At 33.1% G+C, this 22,349-nt stretch overlaps 1 protein-coding gene across 1 annotated transcript; it reads right to left on the minus strand.

Annotated features, from left to right (window-relative positions):
* Window positions 1–1,126: 1,126 nt before the first annotated feature.
* Window positions 1,127–17,622, minus strand: LOC148307031 (receptor-type tyrosine-protein phosphatase U-like). The gene is made up of 6 exons (XM_088264077.1): window positions 17,608–17,622; window positions 16,493–16,624; window positions 6,965–7,093; window positions 4,345–4,532; window positions 2,425–2,560; window positions 1,127–1,355 (listed from the first exon to the last, which is right to left on the minus strand). The coding sequence occupies exons 1-6, from the start codon at window positions 17,620–17,622 to the stop codon at window positions 1,275–1,277; spliced, it is 681 nt and encodes a 226-aa protein (XP_088120203.1). The 3' UTR covers window positions 1,127–1,274.
* Between the last annotated feature and the right edge of the window lie 4,727 nt (window positions 17,623–22,349).

Below are 22,349 nucleotides of genomic sequence, written 5' to 3' on the forward strand. Positions count from 1 at the left end.
AGCGTAAGGTTTCTCGTCTCTGTGGCGTCCGAAGGAGAGTCATCTTGATTGGACAGATCTTCGATATTAGATATTTCGGGGATATCAAAAGTAAACTGGGTTCCATCTTTATCGGGGCTAAGTAACGGAGCTGATTGAGAATGATCCTTGATATGGATCGATTCCAAAGAATCGTCAATTTCATAGTCTATGATATCCGTAATCTCCGGAGGCAACGAAAATGGAACGTCAAAACTGAAATGCGTTCTGTGATGTTTTTCAACATAGTATCTGCTGTCCGGAGATTTGTACGAAATATCAGTCGAGTAATCGAAATTTTTACACGCGTGAAGACTGTCCATTTTTTTGGAGGCGCTATTTTTTTTGATAGCCCCCAAGCTCAATGAGATCTCTTTATGCGCGTGGGACGTATGAGTTTGGTCGTGGGACGGCTCGTCACTCGTAGATCCCCTGACTTGAACAGTGAGACGAGAAGACTCCAGAGACTTGCTATACTGATAGCACTCTTCGTTTCTCCTACAACACAGGGAGTAATCGCCGTTGTCACTTTCGTGGCCGTAAAGAGACACAAAGTCCTCGGAACAAAACTTTTCGAACAGCTCCTGCGAACTCAGCCTGGCCGAACCGGTCTTGTTGTAAAACGCTTCAGTCGGAGAACGGTCGTACAAGGCGTTTGCGCTGGAGCGTTGGGGTTTCTCGTTTTTACTTAATTTGTAAAATTTACCTAAATGTTTTTCGAACAGACCTCCGGAAGCGCTGCCTCCGGAGTCCGTAGTCTTTTCGCCTAACGAACTGACACTCTTTTGATCGTGCCTCTTCTTGGCGATGATTCTGTCGGAGGAGGTTCCTCTCATACGCGTCGACCTGAACGAGTTGTGTTTATCGTAAGTCACTTTGTCACCGGGGTTAGCGGGGTCGGGGGGTTCGGCGGTTAGTGCGTTAGTATCGGACGGGCCGGGTTTATCTCGGATGCGCTTGGGGCAGGTGGGCTCGCACGGCGGGTCGTCCTGCGGCGGCGGGGACACGGACTGGTCGATGCGCAGGGATTTGCGCAGCGGCGGGCGCGCGCGGCGCGGCGGGCCCTGCGTGAAGCGGAAGCGCGGGCAGTCCAGCGTGTGGCTGTGGGGCAGGGGCGGCGTGCGGCGCGGCGCGGGGTCCAGCGAGGCGCCGTGGCGCAGGGGGCGCCGCCGCGAGCCGCCCTCCTCGGGCGTGAGCGGCAGCGCGGCCCCGCGCCCGAACTCGATAAACCAGAGCTCGTCCTTCAGGTCGCACTCTCACTTCTTCTCCTTCATGTCCTTGTTGAGGTAATGCAGCACGTAGTGCAGCACCAGGTCGTAGCAGTACTTGTACTCGGTCTGGAAAATGTATTATTCATTTATTTCTAACCTTTACGTGATGTGGGTTGGTCTTTAAGGATCACTAGCTGTACCTAGCTGCGCATTGCCAGGACTCAGTCTGGTTAAATGGAGAAAAAATAAAATAGAAAGCAAACATTTATAATATGTTACATTCAACAGATGGCGCTGATAATGTGCTTAAAATTTTAAAAGTCTTAATTAATTTTTCCTCCTAGAATAAAATATCACCGCCACCTATTGGATCTAATTGCGAATCTAAACCATCCAGGGACCCACTTAAACACAAAAAAATTATAAAAATCGGTCTGCCAAAAACCAACATCAAAAACGCCTGTGATTAATATTTTGTGTAGGTGCAATGTTTTCAAAATAAGGAATAACCCGCAGGGCTTATTTTTTTAGAGACTTGTCTGCAGATAGGATAGTAAGGATAGGGAAGGTTAATGTGAAAAATACATCACAAACACCCAGACCAATTGAAAATATATCTTTCTTGAATTTATTTTGCAATTGGCGGGAATCAAACCCGCGACACCAGTTTCGCAGTGGAGCATCTACCCAACTACGCCATGGCGCCTGTCTATGTGCTATGGTTGTGACGTGTAGTGTTGTTTGGAAGCTGGTGTAGTGATTGCCCTGACGAAGAGACGGGTACATTACGAAACTGTTCATTACGAATCTCTGTGAGTATACACTAACATTATTAACATTTTGTAAAAATGAACATAAAATGACTAGTAAATGCCATACATATTGAGTATAACGTAGTCGTACAAGAGAAAGTGACCAACTAACTAAACGTAAAATGTTCAGGAGGGCCATTTCAGTCCCATTTACTTGGCAAGAAAATAAACATCAATGCAGTTAGTCATTTTTAACAAGTCAACATATTATACTTCCAAGTTAAAAATCTTTAGGGATTTTTTCAGGGCAATATTAAGCTAGGAATATATCAAATAGTCAATGATCATGTTTTTTGTAAAAAATGTACTTGGTCACTTTCTCCTGTGCGACTATGATATCAACAATACGTTATTACGAGTATTGTATGTATTTAGGATCAGACCATATTTTCGATGAGTTGAGGACGATGTCTCCTGACAGTCTTCACTGCTTGGAAGATGTCCACTTCACCGTGTTGGATGACTTGCTCGATGCACGCGTTGGCGGCACAATATACTCCAGCGCGACTTCTTCCATCTCTGTAATAACACAATTACAACCCATAAATAAATTGAACATTGTTTTCTCTGTCTTAAAAAAAAACCACCAATTTTAGACAGTTGTACATGTGGCTATTCGAGATGGACATCAAGATGCTTCTTCTTCTTCTTTTTCTTTTTGTAGATCCTAGGGATCTGTTTGTGCTTCCGCATGTCGCTCTTGGGATGTTGACTCCCAGCTGTCTTTCCATCTTTTCCGAGGTCTGCCTGGGGGTCTGCGTCCTTCAGGGTTGCCTTGGAGGGCGATTTGTGGAAGTCTGTCTTCTGACATTCTGTTTATATGTTCCGTCATCCCCACCTCACGATATCCTCCGTCTTACACATGCTCCGGATGCCGGTATTTCTTACTCGGTCTCCCAATGTGTTTCCGGTTATGGATCGGAGAGTCTTCATCTCGGAGGTTCGAAGTCGAGATTTTGTTCTGGAAGTATCTGCTCTTGCCTCAATTCCATAAGTGACTATTGGTCGAACACATGTTTTGTATATTTTCATTTTACTTTCTATTCTCATATGTTTGTTCCTCCACACCGAGTTTCTGAGCCATCCTGATATAACTGCAGCCTTGTTATTTGTTTCTGAGTCTCATCATATAGATCACCGTGGCTACTGATGTCAACTCCGAGATACTTGAATTTCATCACCTGTTCGTCAAGATGCAATCCACTTAACACGTTTTTTTCAAGTTTATCAGATTCCATCAGTTAGTGTACCTATCTTTATTTAATTTTAATTGTCACCACACTAAATTGTCCAGTTCAGAAAATCTAAATTACTATTCGGGCTACGTATAATGATTACGATGGCTAAAATTTAAAATATTCTAATTACTCACACATTTTGAGAGAGCACGTTCCAGCTAAACATCATACAAATCACCAATATGGAAACATTCTTAGAAACAGAAGTTTACAAACGCAAAAACATCAAATCAAATCAAACAAATACCACTTTTAATTATAGGAACTTGGTATTTTGCAATAAAGCTCTGTAACCTACTTTATCCATATTTTTCAGTATTATTGTCAGGGAAAATGTCATACACAACATAAAAGAATCAAAGAACCAAAAGATTAAAAATGTAGAATCACATCAAATCAAATCAAACAAATTGTACTTTTGGTCAAAGGAACTTTAAGTATTTTGGAATAAAGTTCTACTATAACCTATTTCCTTTATCCATATTTTTCGGTTGCTAGGAGGTAGGACTAGGGAAAATATCATTTATGCAATAGAAATTGCACAAAAGTGAGTTCTCAAGGTTTTTCAAGGGTCGTTGTCAGAACTCCTGCCATATTTCCAGAACTTTTGGTTTTTATTTGGACCCATCCATGCAAAAACTTATCTCGGTATTTAAAGTTGTTTTGCAATTATTCAAACTTTTTCGCTATCAAAGATAAAAATGATTTATAATACTTTTTGCTTTCAAGGTCCCTATCACTGTTAGCGGGCTGTGTAAGTTAATACTAAGTTGTGTGTAAATCCAACATCATGTTCTTATAGCCAGGGTGATAGCGGCAGGAAGGTTAGTTACTTTACCAGGGAACTCCAGCCCCATTAGGAAACCACCCGCACCCACAGGCTAACCTCCCGTGCTCTATGCCCACCCACAAACCCAAAGTCTTAAGGAGAAATACCAAGTAACGATACCAAGCATTTCCTAATCTAAAGTTCAACCTGATAAGGGTAGGGCAAGACTCGGGAAGGCGTAACAGGTACTATAATGACCCATATAGTTAATAGGTTGGTTAAGTTATGCGACTAACGGTGATACAACGCAGACAGGTCCGTAGTCTGTGCGCTGCCTCCACCTCTCCACCATGTTCATGAGCTCCACCAGGGAGTTGGTAGAGGTGGGAACCTTGTGTCCCATCGGCCAGCAAGTGAGCTGGAACAGCTGTACAGTCTTGGGCGGGGCCTTCACTCCGGCCATCAGCTCTGTCAGCGACACGATCTGCAAAAATCAACACATCAAATAATTTTAAAAAATTCATTCAATAATTAATATATAAACAAAATAAACTTACAAAATTACTTACTTAGGCGTATAAATTAAAAACATAAATTACAAAAAGACTCTTGTTTAAGTTGTAGAAGCATCTTGCTTTGGAATACTCCCTCAGACAAATGGAACAGATCAATATCCGGCATGATATTGTTCAGCATAGCGGAAGCTCTTCCTATAGGTATAACCATCGGCAGGTTGGTCCTGTGTATAGGAATGTGAAACAATCTATGCCGACGCTGTCTTAGGTAACTATCGGGAACAAACAGACCAATGCTCTGCCCATTTTCAGGGTTATCGATCATACCGCGCAACAATGGATAAAAATGCATACTCAAATACACATTCCTTCTAGTCTCTAAACTATTGTAGCTTAGCATACCCTGGAGAAACTTAGTCGGGTAGAGCCAAGGATAAAACTCTCAAATACTACGAATTACATTTCTTCTTCCTGTGCTTTGTCTAACTCCCAAATATTGGAGGGATTGCCATGATTTTTGACTCCTTAACCTTTTTTACATTAAGTCCTCATATAAAAACAGCTAAGTTATTAAAAAGTCCTAATCATACAAATTATTTTACTGTGAATTATATTATCTTCTTTAAAATTTGTTTCATTACTCAAAATAGTTCTATAAAAAAATTACTTTAGTAGGGAAACTTGTTTTATTTACAAACAATGAAGTGGAGAACCAATGTGTCCTGAGTATTTTGAAGATTTCCGTTCGCACATATAAAATCTGGTTATTTCTAATATTATAATAATTTGTTACTTTGTAAATTTTAACATTATTCATATACATTGCACTGTTTTGTCGTATTAGAATAAAGAAATGCATTATATTTTATATATAGATTGTCATTTATTAACATTATCACAAAAAATCTTACAAATCTCATATCGCTCACTCCTTTCAAGAACGTCATAAATCAAAAATCGACAATTTTCAGTTGTGCATGTTTTCGGAATGCCCAGAAAATGCACTATATCCCAGAAAAAGAGGCATATTTTCAACTTAATATTAACCAAGTTCAGGGCAGAAGTGTTGTTTTTGCATTTTGAAAAAAAGGCTTTGTTTAATTATTTTTTGAAATAAACCAAATATTTTTCAAATAGAGAAAAAACCTTCAGGTTTTACCTAAAAAGATATGCTGCAAAGTAGAAAATTCAATAAGTGGCTTGATATTTATTTTAAATAAATTGTATTATATTTTAAAACTTTAAAAACGTTCTTCTGAAAAATCCAGTTTTTTATTTATGACGTTCTTGAAAGGAGTGAGCGATATGCTCCCTCAAATACAAATAAGCCTTACATAAATTCCTGAAAAAAAAAGTGTAATTTGCTTCTGTATCTAACTAACTATATTAATTCCACACTAGAGATTGACTCAAATTAAAAAATATGTAGGAGACGGTTAAAAATATACCAGTCTTTATTAAAAATATAAAATAACGAGTCCTTGGCATAAAGTACATATGGTATATAATAAATTAGATAAGCTATTTTGAACTTCGTGAAGAGTGTGATTAGAGTCGTTTATTCGATGTGGATGCGTTTTCTAAACCGCATTTATAGGATTACAAGATATCTCTCAAAGTTCATGCACAAAAAATGTAATATTTATATAAGGTCTGTATTCAATTATTACAGCAGCATTTACCTGAGTGATTAGCATGCTACATCTAAGCTAAATCTAATGCTAAGCATAACTGGACAGATTACAGAAATATGTAGCAACGTGTATGGGCGGAACCCACCCGATAGCCAGTGTCTTGCAAGACAAGCCCAAACAGTATTAATAATAATGATAATAATAATACTTCTTTATTACAGCTTGACTAAGTGGTAGGTGCAATACTTAGTCAGCCATATATGTTTTACAACATTTTTTTATTTTAAAATGAAATTAAAATAATAAACAAATAAAAATCAAAATAATGAAAAGAAACGGCGAAAGAAAAAAAAGGAAAATTTGGAGAGATGTAGATGAAGATTAGCTCGCTGGCTGGACATGCGGCAGCACTGTGGTCCAGTGCCGCCACATGTCCAGCCCCCATCTGTGCTCCACAAGCTGATGATGAGGTTGGAGCTCTTCATCAGCCTCTCCCGGAAGCCTGCCACTCGGTGCCTTAACAGGCCATCCCAATGTGGTAGGCGTGCTGTGGCAAACATACCACTCGTGCATTACTTTTTTATTAATTTTTTTACAAAAATGTTAGTAATATAAGTATATAACCACTCACCGGTAAGTTACCTGTGAATTACTAACATTTTTGTAAAAAATAAGTAAAAATGACTAACTTCAAAGTAAATGCTTTAAATATTAATAATATTGAGAATACCAAACAGTATTAATGAGAATAATGATATTCTATTCACCTTTTTGTTGATTCTGAAGACCCAAGTCTTGATGTTGGTGTAGTGATTGTGTGAGACATGGTCTATGGTAAACACTGGTCCATACTTCTTAGAGTGTCTCCCATCGGGCCAGAATGCCGGGTATTGTTGCTGAAAGGATAAACAAGAAAAATTTACAAAAAAAGTAATGAAAAATTTATTTTGAACTGAATAGAAATAGCTTCCCTCTATCATATTCTTCTTGGCCCCAATTTTATACAACTTCAATTTTATAACAAACCCGTATATTGCCGTTTCCCGCCGATAACCGACAGTCGACAAAAACGGCATTTGCCGTGTCCCGCAGTTGACCGACAGTCCGCGAAAAACGGCAAATGCCGTGTCCCGCCGACAACGTGTTAATAGAGAATATGAAATGTATCAAAAGAAATGTAGGCAGTATACTTGGAAAGAAAGAATGATAAAAGATGGGAAAAATATCTCTCCCCCATATAACATGTTACTCAGCTCCGCTCAGTTTATAAATCCTCTGAAGATGTAATGCAAATTTATTGAAATATGAAATATAAATGAGATTTTCATATCAAAGAATAATGTAGGCGTATTTTTTGTATGGATCATTAATATATCATTTTTTCTTTGGCAAAGCACCCAAACATTAATATATGATCTTCATCTTTATTTCAACCTAGAAATGAAGTCGCTTACTCCTTTCAAGAACGTCATAAATCAAAATACTTGATTTTTCAGGAGAACGTTTTTAAAGTTAAAAAATATAATACAATGTATTAAAAATAAATATCAAGCCACTTACTGAACTTTTTACTGTGCAACAGAACTTTTTAGTTAAAACCTGAAGGTTTTTTCTCCATTTCAAAAATATTTAGTATATTTAAAAAAAAATATTATACAATACCTTTTCTTCAAAATGCAAAAACAATACTTTCTGCCTTATAGCGGGTAAATATTAAGTTTAAAATATGCCGCTTTTGCTTGGATATAGGACATTTTCTGGGCATTCCGAAAACATGCACAACTGAAAATTGTCGATTTTTATTGAAAGTTGTCGATTTTTCTTGTCGTTCTTGAAAGGAGTGAGCGAAGTGTGCAAGCCTCTAAGGTTCATTTTGAGTGTACTGGCAAAAAACGTTAACTCGAAAACATGAAATTTTGACTTAATGATGCATATTATAAAGTTTTCAACGTTCTTTAAACTTATTTTTTGACATCTCATCAAAGATGAAGAAGAATATGGAAGTCTGGGCATTTGCGGGGCTGACGACCGTCATAGGCTGGTTTAAGTGATCACTTTACACACGTGTAACATTCACCAATTCTACGCATTATTGACAACCACACTACTCAAATTCATGGAAGTTCTATATATATGAACCAATTTAGAAACCTTGTTCTTGAATCACTAGAACTTCACTAGAGACATCTATTGGTGAGATGTAAAGAAACATTTTACTAAGCAGAAACTCTTATATTAGTATGTGAGGTCCAAATCCTGGATTATAATCACACACATGAGAAACGCCAGAAAATACCATTTTCATTTTTATTATTTAAGCTTATAATTTGACCAGATAATTTATTTACAACATTTTCATTTCTTCCATATTCTTCTTCATCTTTGATGAGATGTCAAAAATAATAAGAAAATAACCCCTGTAATTGGAGATAATCCAGATTTTGTGAACAAGTATTTGGACACACTCAAAATGTTGTTCTTTAAACTGGCAAAATACGCTGAGTAGTTTGAAATGTCATATTTATGTGGTTTTAAAAGTAAACTCAACGTTAAGTTTATTAGCGGGTATTTTATATTCAGGCTAAAAGCTTTAAATAACAGGGATTTTAAAATTAATATTTTTTGCCAGTATGGTATATAAATTATACCATACTGGCATAAACATTATGGTATGGTATATCGCTCACTCCTTTCAAGAACGTCATAAATCAAAAATCGTCAATTTTTAGTTGTGCATGTTTTCGCAATGCCCAGAAAATGTACTATATCCCAGCAAAAGCGGCATATTTTTAACTTAATATTTACCCGCTACAGGGCAGAAAGTGTTGTTTTTGCATTTCGAAGAAAAGATATCGTTTAATTATTTTTTTAAATATACTATATATTTCTCAAATGGAAAAAAAATTGTTCAGGTTTTACCTAAAGAGATCTGTTGCACAGTAAAAAGTTCAATAAGTGGCTTGATATTTATTTTTAATACATTGTACTATATTTTTAAACTTTTATTGATTTATGACGTTCTTGAAAGGAGCGAGCGATATATACAATATGGTATATAACATATTTACAATATAGTATATAACACAATAATAATGTATATAACAGTATGGTATATACATTATTATTATGAAATATTTTATTTATTTTTATTTATTTAATAAAGTAACAATATTATATGTAGGAGTTACAAAAAATTACGTAGTGTGGTTGTCAATCATTGGTAGATTGGTGAATGCCTATGACGGGTCATAAGCCCTGTAAACACTAATTAGATACAAATACCAAATAGACTTCCATATTATTCTTCATCTATGTATGTTGAAATTTCAAAAATATAAAAATAATTCCTGAGTGGAGAAAACCCAGATTTGTGAACAAGTATTTAGTCACACTCAAAATAAAATAAAATTAAAATCTAACATTTTTACACTCTTCCGTAAAGTAAGGTCGGATGGAGTTAGACTCTTTGTAGACTAAGCCGGCGTTAACGACTGGGAATCAGAAAGACGTAGGTAGATAGTCGGATTTGACTTCCCTGAACATTTTATCCTTTGAACTTTGTAATCTTTGAAAGTTCGCAAATTGAATGTTCGCGTGTCGAGAACTTGTGTGTTTATTTTTCACTTGTTAACAGTTTTTAGCGCTACACGTAGTTACGACCTTTTTCCTTAGAGTGCAGTATAGGTCAGGGATGGTGAACGAGAGGCTCGCATGAACAATAATCTAGCCCGCTTGAACTTTTAGACATGATTGTTTTTTTTATTAATTAAACTTTCATTTAGCAAATTATAAAACTTCAGGGTGGCGCAAAATTAATCACCCAATCGGAAGATATTATAATTTATGCAAATGGCGTCATACGTCAATCATGTTTGACATTTCGCTCACTCCTTTCAACAACGTCATAAAAAAAAATCGTCAATTTTCAATTTGGCATGTTTTCGGAATGACCAGAAAATGTACTATATCCCAGCAGAAGCGGCATATTTTTAACTTAATATTTACCCGCTACAGGGCAGAAAGTGTTGTTTTTGCATTTTGAAGAAAAGGTATTGTTTAATTATTTTTTTTAAATATACTAAATATTTTTCTAATGGAGAAAAAACATTCAGGTTTTACCGAAAATATCTGTTGCACAGTAAAAAATTCAATAAGTGGCTTGATATTTATTTTTTTCACAGATTTTGCTCTTGATCTCTTTCCTTTGCCGAGATATTCATTTTTTGTAGAATTCCATATTGAATTGTTGGGTAATATATCCAAAATAAAACAAGGTTTTTGTTGGATTTAATTCTACATTTATTTATGTATATCTTAATACGTGACGCGTTTCGTCTTCTTTCATTATCAAACACATTGTGTTTGATAATGTCCTGAGAAGACGAAACGCGTCACGTATATAAATGTAGAATTCAATCCAACAAAAAACTTGTTTTATTTTGGATATTTTACCCAACAATGAGATATTCATTATCCAAATCGCTACAAATTGTATTAATTTGATATATGTTTAGGCAAAAAGCATCATTTTAAGTTAAATATAAACTCGTTTATCTCAAAACTACTGTTTTTAACTTTAGGCTATTTGCCTTTGCACATAAGTATATATGTATTATTGTTTTGATTACTCAACCTACGTGATCCACGACATGGATTTTTTATTTAAAAAAATCAAATTTGACCCACTTGCGGAAAAGGTTTGCTATCCCTGGTATATACAGGTCATACTATAGTTTTGTTACCCTGCAGTGCTGCAGCTAACTTCAGTTGATATTTATCTAAGGAAAATGTTTGCTCAGCGCTCCGCGCTTCTATTAGTCACTACTCGTATTGGGAATAAACGGTCATCTGGAAAAATCCACCAGATAGTCATAATGAATCGAAACATCAACTAGATTTTTTAAATTATTTATTTCCGTCGCTGTAAATGAATTCCTATATATTATAATACTTTTATGTAATACGTAATTATATTACGAAGGAATACAAAAAAATCTGAGGCCGTATCTATTATATTTTATATCGATATTCTGATTAAAAGTCGAGTTGCAGTAAATACATCGCTCACTCCTTTCAAGAACGTCATAAATAAAAAATCGTCTATTTACAGTTGTGCAAGTTTTCGGAATGCCCAGAAAATGTACTATATCCCAGCAAAAGAGGCATATTTTTAACTTAATATTTACCCGCTACAGGGCAGAAAGAGTTGTTTTTGCATCTTGAAGAAAAGGTATTGTTTAATTATTTTTTAAATATACTAAATATTTTTTAAATGGAGAAAAAAACCTTCAGGTTTTACCTAAAAAGATCTGTTGCACAGTTAAAAATTCAATAAGTGAATTGATATTTGTTTTTAATACATTGTATTATATTTTTAAACTTTAAAAACGTTCTCCTGAAAAAACAAGTTTTTTGATTTATGACGTTCTTGAAAGGAGTGAGCGACATGTCACCGGGAGGGGAAGGTTAAAATGGCCTATTGTTTGCTTAATTCAGTGATCAGAATCTTTATAAAATTAAACAATTTTGTTTTAACCACTTTTTACTGGTACATTTTTTCCAACCGGTTTCAACAAGAACTTTGTCATCATCAGGGTATATGTACTAATTCTAAAACATTGAAATACTCATAGTAAGGTTATAGATAATTACCCTTCCTAAGGTTACTATCGTAAGCGATACCAAATACTTCCGCACACTCCGTACACCATATGAAAATATGATTTTGATTACATATACCCTGATGGTGACAAGGTTCTTGTTGAAACCGGTTGGAAAAAGTGTACCAATAAAAAGTGCTTAAAACAAAGTTGTTTTATTTTATAAAGTTTATAAAATGTGCCACAAAGTATCTGCGACAAACATTCAAGAAATCAGAATCTTGCTTGGATAGTAGCCGTATACCGGATATAAAAAAAACCAACCTTTTACCGGATAGCAACAGGATATGTGTTCAAATTCTAACCCAAGCTACTAAATTGAATAAAGGTGGAATAATATATAAGAATAAAAGCTTTTATATGTCGTCCATTTTAACCTACCTCGCTTGAAGTACAGTAAAACCTTGATACAACGGACTAATTTGGGGGAGGAGTGTCTGTTAAAGCCAATAGTCCGTGACATAAAAATATATTTAAAATAAATAATTTTTCAAATCAATATGTACGCGTATATCACGGGAATATTTATTAAAACAAAAAATTGAAATATTCATAAGTTTTTTTTTTTAAATTATAAAGATTACTTATACAATCGGCGGGTATGTATGAGGAGATGCATGAACGTGGAAGAGGCGAAGAATGTTTGCAAGGACAGAGTGGTGTGGCGCTCTATTCTCTCTGCCTTCCCCTGCGGGGAAGCGGCGTGTTGGTTAGTTAGTTAGTTAGTTAGTTACTAATAAGTTATCTTGTAGGTTGTACATGAATTATTAAAATACAAAAAAAATCGTATTGAAAAGGTTAAGGCAGTCAGAAATTTTTATTGCAGGATTTTTTTTCGCGTTTTATGTAGATTTTATGTACATATAATATTGTGTATACAAAAATAATGAAGAATTTAACTGGGTGCTTTATTTTCCTACCGTCTTTAAAATACATTTTCGCCGTATCAAAATATTTGGAATTTTCCCAAGGTATGAATTATAGGGGCTAAGGGTGATTTCGGACCGGGTATGGAAAAAATCACATTGGCAGGTTACAGCATACTTTAACACATTTGGGAAACATATTTTGTATATTAAAAGCATTTTTAATTTTGTGGTATGGTAATGCATATGACATTCTCCTTATCATTCATCATTCACCGTGTGTAATACTACTTCATAATAACATTCCATTATCAGGTCAAATGTAGACACATTTCTACAATGTCTACATTTGACCTGATGATGGAATGTGTAAGGAATTTAGGTATGTTGGTGGCACAGTGGTGATTACAACATCCCGCAACCGTGTGAATACCCACGTAGTCTGGCAAGCGGTCATTCTATAATAGAATAGTCTCTCTTTAAAATCAGTCCATTACTTAAAGCTCCTTATATCGCTCACTCCTTTCAAGAACGTCATAAATCAGAATTCGTCAATTTTCAGTTGTGCATGTTTTCGGAATGCCCAGAAAATGTACTATATCCCAGCAAAAGAGGCATATTTTAAACTTAATATTTACCCGCTACAGGGCAGAAAGTGTTGTTTTTGCATTTTGAAGAAAAGGTATTGTTTAATTATTTTTTTAAATAAACTAAATATTTTTAAAATGGAGAAAAAACCATCAGGTTTTACTTAAAAAGATCTGTTGCACAGTAAAAAGTTCAGTAAGTGGCTTGATATGTATTTTTAACAAATTGTATTATATTTTTTAACTTAAAAAACGTTCTCCTGAAAAATCAAGTTTTTTGATTTATGACGTTCTTGAAAGGAGTGAGCGATATGTAGAATAAACCAACAAAGAACTAGCAAACGTTTACTGATAGTATTTGAATATTATCAGTAAAAGTTTGAGGTTGACCTCTTGACTACATAACATAATGGTTATTCCTTTAAATTAGTCATTAATTTGGTTACAGTCTTTGGTCATTAATATTTGTTTTAAAGTGGTATTACACAAAGTGAACGTTGAATGATAAGGAGAGTATCATTTGGAAAACTTTAAAGATTTTAAAAATCGCTTTTTGAAAGTAAGAAATTGATTAAAAAACATTGATAAGACGACTTATGTTTTTTACTGAAATTTCTTGGTGGAACTGCATTATATAAAATAAAAAATATAACAATATGGATTTTAATTTAAGTATTACTTATTAAACACCACTATTTCGTAAAATTTATTGTGGCACGAGTTTCGATGCATTCCGCATCTTTTTCAAACACCGCATGTCTAATTTTTAGAGTTGTGTCCTTGGGAGGTTGAAGGTTGAAGAGGGGGTAGAAGCTGTTTTTTTTTTTTTTTTCTGAGCATAAACCAGAAACTAAAATTTATTTAAAATCCCTGAAATGCACACCAAGTCCTACCAAAATTCATTTTTAAATCGAGCCTGCGATATGTGCAATGTAATGCTTAATGAAATAGACATCAATAATGTTTCTTTTAATACGTTTAAGAGAAATATCGTTGATGCCTATTTGACTAGTTGATAAAGAAAATTTATATTATTTGATAAAAACATGTAATGTAAGTTTATTTATATAGTTATACTTTTATGTACATGACAGTTTGTTTTTATTATTAGATTACTTAAGTGAAAACCTCTAATTGGAATGTTATTTTATAAATTTTATTTAAAATCCGCCTCCGTAGTGTAATGGTCAGCACGCTCGGCTACCGTTCTGGAATTCCTAGGTTCGATTCCCAAGGAGGGTAAAATGAATATAAGTGATTTTTTTACTGTAATATTTATTAAATATTACCATGGACTGGTACCTGAAGCGGAGGGCTGATCACCTTTCCTTCATGTGTAAAACGATCAAGATAACACTGCGTTTATATGACACAGTATGGGTTCGATTCCCAGGGGGGTTTAATAAATATAAGTGATTTTTTCACTCTAATATTTTATTCAATATTACACTGGACTGGTACCTGAAGTGGAGGGCTGATCACCTTTCCTTCATGTGTAATCGATCGAGATAACACTGCGTTTATATGAAGCAGTGCCCTATGCACCATTGGGGTGCGGTAAGGGATTTATTATTATTATTATTATTATATGACACAGTGCCCTATGCACCATTCGCGTGCGGATAAGGGTTTTATTTATTATTATTTATATTATATGTTATTTTTGTTATATATTCTGTTGGTTTTCCAATAAATAAATAAAATACATGACAGACCAACATATTTTTGTAGACGTTAATAAAGGTATGACGTTGGTAATGATAGTGTAAACTCAAATAACGAAATCATCCGTGTCCTATGTAGGCTCGATTAAGGTTTCAGGGGGGTAATAAATCTCTTTCAGGCACTCTAGAAAATGGATTGAATTCACTGAAAAGACCACCCTTAAGAAAGTGACGATTTTGCTAAGCCACCGATTTCAAATTGATTCCAGACGCTAATGCCATAATTGTCACACTATATCTTTGCCAATTTCAGAATTGAAATTTGAAATATGTAGACTTTTGAACAAATAATAAAATATTATTTCGAGAAATAAAAATACTTTGTGTTCTGATCCACTCACATTTTTATTAACCAACGGCAACAACCTGTTGCCCTCTTCAGGGTTACATTTATTACTTAATAAATGTAACCCTGAAGAGGGCAACAGGTTGTTGCCGAAACTAGTTGGTTAATAAAAATGTGAGTGGATCAGAACACAAAGTATTTTTATTTCTCGAAATAATATATCAAGATGATCCACAAAGTAAATGCTTTCAATATTCAAAACAAAATAATAAAATGTTTAAAAAATTTAGAAAAATTAAAGGTTAACGTATTCGTGGATGGTCAGCCAGTTATACTCAGGTATAACTGTCATCAATAGTAAGAAAGAGAAAAGATAATTGAGATGGTATGGGCACATAGAACACAGAGAGCCTGAACATATTGTGAATCAGGCAATCGCCATAAATCTTCCCCGTAAGACATCTAGAGGAAGACCAAAAAAATCATGGATGCTGCAGAAAGATAACAACATGATTCGAAGGCATGGTCTAGGTGACATTGTATGAGAATAAGGATATATCGCTCACTCCTTTCAAGAACGTCATAAAACAATCATCAATTTTCAGTTTTGCATGTTTTCGGAATGCCGATAAAATTTTCTATATCCCACCCAGCAAAAGTGGCATATTTTTAACTTAATATTTACCTAACAACGCATGAGTGTTGTTTTTGCATTTTGAAGAAAATGTATTGATTATTATTATTTTTTTTAATATACCAAATGTTTTTCAAATGGAGAAAAAACATTCAGGATTTACCGAAAAAAGATCCGTTGCACAGTGAAAAGTTCAATAAGTGGCTTGATACTTATTTTTAATACATCTTGTTATATTTTTGAACTTTAAAAACGATCTCCTGAAAAATCAAGTTTTTCGATATATGACGTTGTTGAAAGGAGTGAGCAATATATATATATATATATATATATATATATATATATATATATATATATATATATATATATATATATATATATATATATATATATATATATATATATATATATATATATATATATATATATATATATATATATATATATATATATATATATATATATATATATATATATATATATATATATATATATATATATATATATATATATATGTACAAATACATTTACTACTTACCGAACTGTGAGGAGGTATGCAGAGCACGACAACAGCAGCACACTCGTAATCGTATACCAGAGACCAGAACTCTCCACAAGTACTCTTAAGAGGCCATTCAGTGACTATGTACTCTCTCGGCTTGGTGTAACCCTGAAAAAAAAACAAACAAAAAACTTTTTGAAATATATTCAAAGCAATACAGTTGGTACCTAACTTTTGTAAAATTCTAAGAGAGTGTAAACAAATCATTTTCCATGGATAAATTAATTTACTATTTTTGCAATATTTAGTATATATTCGTTTTCGTTTGTAATATATTCGTACAAGTATACATTTACATTTTTGCGGAGCAATTTATATAAACAATTCATTTAACGCATATATATATATATATATATATATATATATATATATATATATATATATATATATATATATATATATATATATATATATATAATTTATATATATATATATATATATATATATATATATATATATATATATATATATGTAATAAAATACCTAGGTACCTACCTATACATTTTATTAAGTACTTACATGTAGTACCAACACAAAACAAATCTACCACCAGATGTCGCATGCGTCGCACTGAATAAAACAAAAGACATCAGATAGAAAAAATAGAATATTCTGAACTGTCAGAATCAGATAGATAGATAGATAGAAAATATTATAGAGATAAATTAAGAAAAAACTTTAATTATAAACTTTAATTACAAAGCAACACATTGTTTATTTTATTATTATACACCCACTTTACATATTGTTTACACCCAATTTACGATGAAAAATATTACCACGTTATATATATATATATATATATATATATATATATATATATATATATATATATATATATATATATATATATATATATATATATATATATATATATATATATATATATATATATATATATATATATATATATAAATAAATATATATATATATACATATATATATATATATATATATATATATATATATATGTATATATATATATACATATATATATATATATATATATATATATATATATATATATATATATATATATATATATATATATATATTTAGCCTTTGCTCCATATTTTTGTTTGCCCTCTTACCTCCACCGGCAACATACTAAAAACGCTCGAAACTATGTGTTGAAGTGCGCTACTCCCATATTTACTGTTCACTCTTGGGACCATCAACCCTTCGTTGTGGGTGAATCGGGTACCGTAGAGAAAACATTGAAAACATGATTTTACTAGATTTCCATTCCCTTAGCGGATTCGTACACATTATACGAGAACAGATATGCAGCCCCGAGAGCTTAACGTATTTTTTCTTTATTTAAAATTCTTTTGCATTACATGACATAAATTCAAATACAAAAAATATGAATAAAATATAAATACAAAAAAAGATCCCACAAAGGCATGGCCTGTGTGTGGGTATACAATATAATTTAGGTCATAGTAAAGGGTATAGGTATTATAAGTAGAACTAGAATAATAGTGTTAATATAAAATACAAAAAATACTTGACTATCAGAAAACAAAAAATATTATTATTATTATTATTATTTTTGTCCGCCTCCGTAGTGTAATGGTCAGCACGCTCGGCTACCGTTCTAGAGGTCCCGGGTTCGATTCCCAACGGGGGTAAAATAAATATAAGTGATTTTTTCAGCCGAATATTTATTCAATATTACCCTGGACTGGTACCTGAAGCGGAGGGCTGATCACCTTTCCTTCATGTGTTAAACGATCAATATAACACTGCGTTTATATGACGCAGTGCCCTATGCACCATTGGGGTGCGGATAAGGGTTTTATTATTATTATTATTTTATTTAAATAAAATTAGAAACTTAAAAACATGAAAAAGTAAAAAGTTAGCAAGCATGTACTACAAGAAAAAGGTGCTTAAATCTGTCTCTTGAATAAATAATCTAAGCAAAATTTTAAATCTACACAAATTATTGCTTTACATATTCTCTTGTTTCTATGTACCAATATTCCTTAAAGAAAAATATAACATTAACATACTTAAAATGTGATTTAAAAAGAAAACACCCATTTTTGGGTGTGAGAATTCCCGGTTGAAAAATCTGGGTTTCTCCACTTACGAGTAATTTTTAATTTTTGACATATCAAGAAAGATAAAGAGTATGTATGTCTGGGTATTTACAGGGCTAGTGACCTGTTATAGGCTGGTTAAGTAATCACTTTACACTCGTTTGAAATTCATTCTACCCGTATGTAGTAGTGTGATTGTCAATCATGGGTAGAACGGTGAATGTTACACGTGTGTAAAGTGATCACTTAAAGCCCAACATTCGTTAAATCGCAACTTAATTTTCCCTAAATCCAGGTAACATTTTACGTTATTGGATTTTTATCTTAAAAAACACCGTTTTTGCATTGAAAAAATTAGTTTTTCTTCGAAATAATTATATGGTTTTGAAATAAAAAGAGTCATTTAAAGGTAAGGAGTAAAAAAATATATAAAAATATTTTTTCTCTATATATTCTAAAAAAATAAAAAATATTCAATAAACATTCGTAAAAATACACTAAAACATAATCAGACGTGAACAGTCATGTGACCTGTCCGGTGGTCGCCGGGCGAATGGGCCTTAACTGATTGACTTAACTTAACCGACGTATGATAGGTTGTAAGCCCTGTAAATACCCAGACCTCTATATTCTTCCTCGTCTATGTTGAGATGGAAAATGAGAAAACATCAAGTGTATTTTTTGTGACGTTGGAAATGTGAAGCTGAACGAGTAATCGTGATAAGGAATATATATATATTTATATATGCCAAAAGCATATTATACTTATATGTACATTTTTACGTTTTACTGTAAGTAGACACCCACCCCTAAGTTCCCCCTTATCTACCCTTTCCCTTAAAACACCATCCCTAGAAAAATCTCGTTGATAAATGACAGGCGATATTTTTCGCGAAGATAATAAATCAAAAACTCGTATAATATATGTGAAACATACAAGCATACAAGAATTTGGTGCATAAACATATACAGTATCGAACAAATTAATTGAAATAAAACTTTTTTTTCGTATTTTTAACACCTGCAAAAAAATTGTTTTGGGGGTGTTCCTCTTATTATGTACCCGGGCTGCTTCTTTCAGTGACTGAGATGCTGAATAGCGAGAAGTATCACCCAATTTTACTGGAAAAGATACTATCAGGGATACAAAAACGAAGGTCAAATGGTAATGGAATATTTCAGCAGGATTTAAATTTCTGCCACAAATCCAAAAAAAAATATGAAATTTTTCACACAAAAACAATGAACTGTGTTGGACTGGTCAAAAATTTTGCCAGACATAAACATTGAAAATTTATCGGGAATCTGTAAGAATCGGCTCTCCCAAATTAATTGCACTATGGTGGAAAAGCTTTATATCTATATATTTTTTTGAATAGTATACATTTATTTAAAGAATAATTATAAACAAATTAAAAATATTTTTGCAGAGACTCACCAAGCCACCTTGTGTATCTTGTGTTGGTGGAGTTCTTTTTATATTATTTTTTGACATCTTATCAAAAATGAAGAAGAATATGGAAGTCTGGGCATTTACGGGGCTGACGACAGTCATGGTGTTCTTTTTACATACATGTTTTATTGTTTTTATCCATTTTAACCTAACATACACACAAAAAAGAGAGAGAAAATTAAAGAGTATAAACTATTTTACAATTGTCATAGAACGAACTCTTGATCTAATGATGGGTAAGTGGTTAATCCCATTCCTTTATTTTGCCTTTGTACCGTATTTTATTTTGACCTCTAACATCCGTCGGCAACAAATTAAAAATGTTTGTAACGATATATTGCAGTGTTCGGCTCCCATATTTATTGTTAATTCTTGGGACTATCAAACCTTCGTTGTGTGTAAATCGTGTATCATGGTTGTGTACTAGAAGATTTCGATATGTATAAACAGTGGAATTCTGGAATACGAACTTATTCGTAAAAATCTTATATAGAGGTACTGTATAAATAATACGAAGGTTGTTCAATTACCACTATGGAGGCGGACAAATATATTTATGATAAAAAAAAACATATTTTTGGACGTACATATATAACTAACTAACTAACCATCACGCCGCTTCCCCGCAGGGGTAGGCAGAGAGAATAGAGCGCCACACCACTCTGTCCTTGCAAACATTCTTCGCCTCTTCCACGTTCATGCATCTCCTCATACATACCCGCCGATTGTTACGACTCCTAACCTGACCACTTTCAAGTATTTGGCATACCTGATCGTGCCATGTTTTTCTCGGTCTTCCTCTGCTTCTTTTCCCGCCAACATTCGCCTCATAAATTTGTTTTACCGTTCTTTCCTCACTCATTCGTTCTACATGTCCAAACCATCTCAACACACCTTTCTTAATTTTATCGATAATGCTTATCTCAGCTTTGCATTCCTTCCTTATTTCACTATTCGCACATCTATCATACATCGTTTTGTTACACATTCTTCTGAGAGATCGCATTTCGACTGCATTCAGTCTACTTTCATCCTTCTTTTGCCAACTCCATGTTTCACTTCCATACATTAGAGTTGGAACCAGGACTCCGTTGTGCACTGCCAGTTTAGCTTCCGCTGCACATATATAACGTACATATATAACGTGGTAATATCTTTCTTCGTAAATTGGGTGTAAATAATATGTAAAATGGGTGTATAATAATAAAATAAACAATGTGTTGCTTTGTAATTAAAGTTTATAATTAAAGTTAATTCTTAATTTATCTTTATAATATTTTTCAATATATCTATCTGATTCTGACAGTTCAGAATATTATATTTTTTCTATCTCATGTCTTTTGTTTTATTCAGTGCGACGCATGCGACATCTGGTGGTAGAACTGTTTTATGTAGGTACTATTTGTAAGTACTTGATAAAATGTATAGGTAGGTACCTAGGTATTTTATTACGAGTATACTCTACCGACAAGACACATAAGGTGGCTTGGTGGGTCTCAGCCAAAAAAATGTGTACGTATGTATATATTCATATGTAAATATATATGAATGTATATTTAAATGTGTAATTTGTGTATATATGAAGGCTTTGTGAGTCTCCACAAAAAGTATGTATGTATGAATAAATATGTATATGTATATATAAGATTGTATGTATATGTACGTATATTTTCAACAAATAAATGAAATTTTGAAGAAGAAAAAAAATTTATGATTAATTTATAATATGTATATAAATGTCTAATACGTATAATGACTTGTTGGGTGTCCGAAAAAATATGCATATACGAGTATGATGTATATGAATATATTCATATGTTTGTATTATACATGTGTGTATGTATTAAAAAAAAGCAATATTCTGAAGAAAAAAAGTTAAAGGTTAAGAGAAAAAAAGTGTCATTATCGATTATCTGTAAAATTAAGAAAAGTGTGTTGAGATGGTTTGGACATGTAGAACGAATGAGTGAGGAAAGAACGGTAAAATAAATTTATGAGGCGAATGTCATTGGAAAAAGGAGCAGAGGAAAACCGAGTACATATATATATATATATATATATATATATATATATATATATATATATATATATATATATATATATATATATATATATATATATATATATATATATATACATATTTGTATTATATGATTTTTTTGTGGATATAAGCTACTGAGAACACACGAGCGTGCCACAAATTCTGTTATCTGGCTTACCAGATAACACTTATATTACCGTCATTTCAAAATATCACGCTGTTTACCCTTATAAACTTTTCTCAGTGAAGGTATTAAGAAAATATATAAAATGCAGTTATTTGACGTTAAGG

Source organism: Brachycentrus maculatus, unplaced genomic scaffold (assembly GCF_059751285.1).
Source record: "Brachycentrus maculatus isolate JH-2025_06_01 unplaced genomic scaffold, ASM5975128v1 h1tg000213l, whole genome shotgun sequence".
NCBI lineage: Eukaryota > Metazoa > Arthropoda > Insecta > Trichoptera > Brachycentridae > Brachycentrus > Brachycentrus maculatus.

Coding starts and splice junctions, on each gene's coding strand:
- LOC148307031 (XM_088264077.1), bottom strand. Junction 7,094..16,492: donor GCATACCTCCTCACAGTTCG/GTAAGTAGTAAA, acceptor TTATCCTTTCAG/CAACAATACCCGGCATTCTG. Junction 4,533..6,964: donor TCTTCAGAATCAACAAAAAG/GTGAATAGAATA, acceptor TGATTTTTGCAG/ATCGTGTCGCTGACAGAGCT.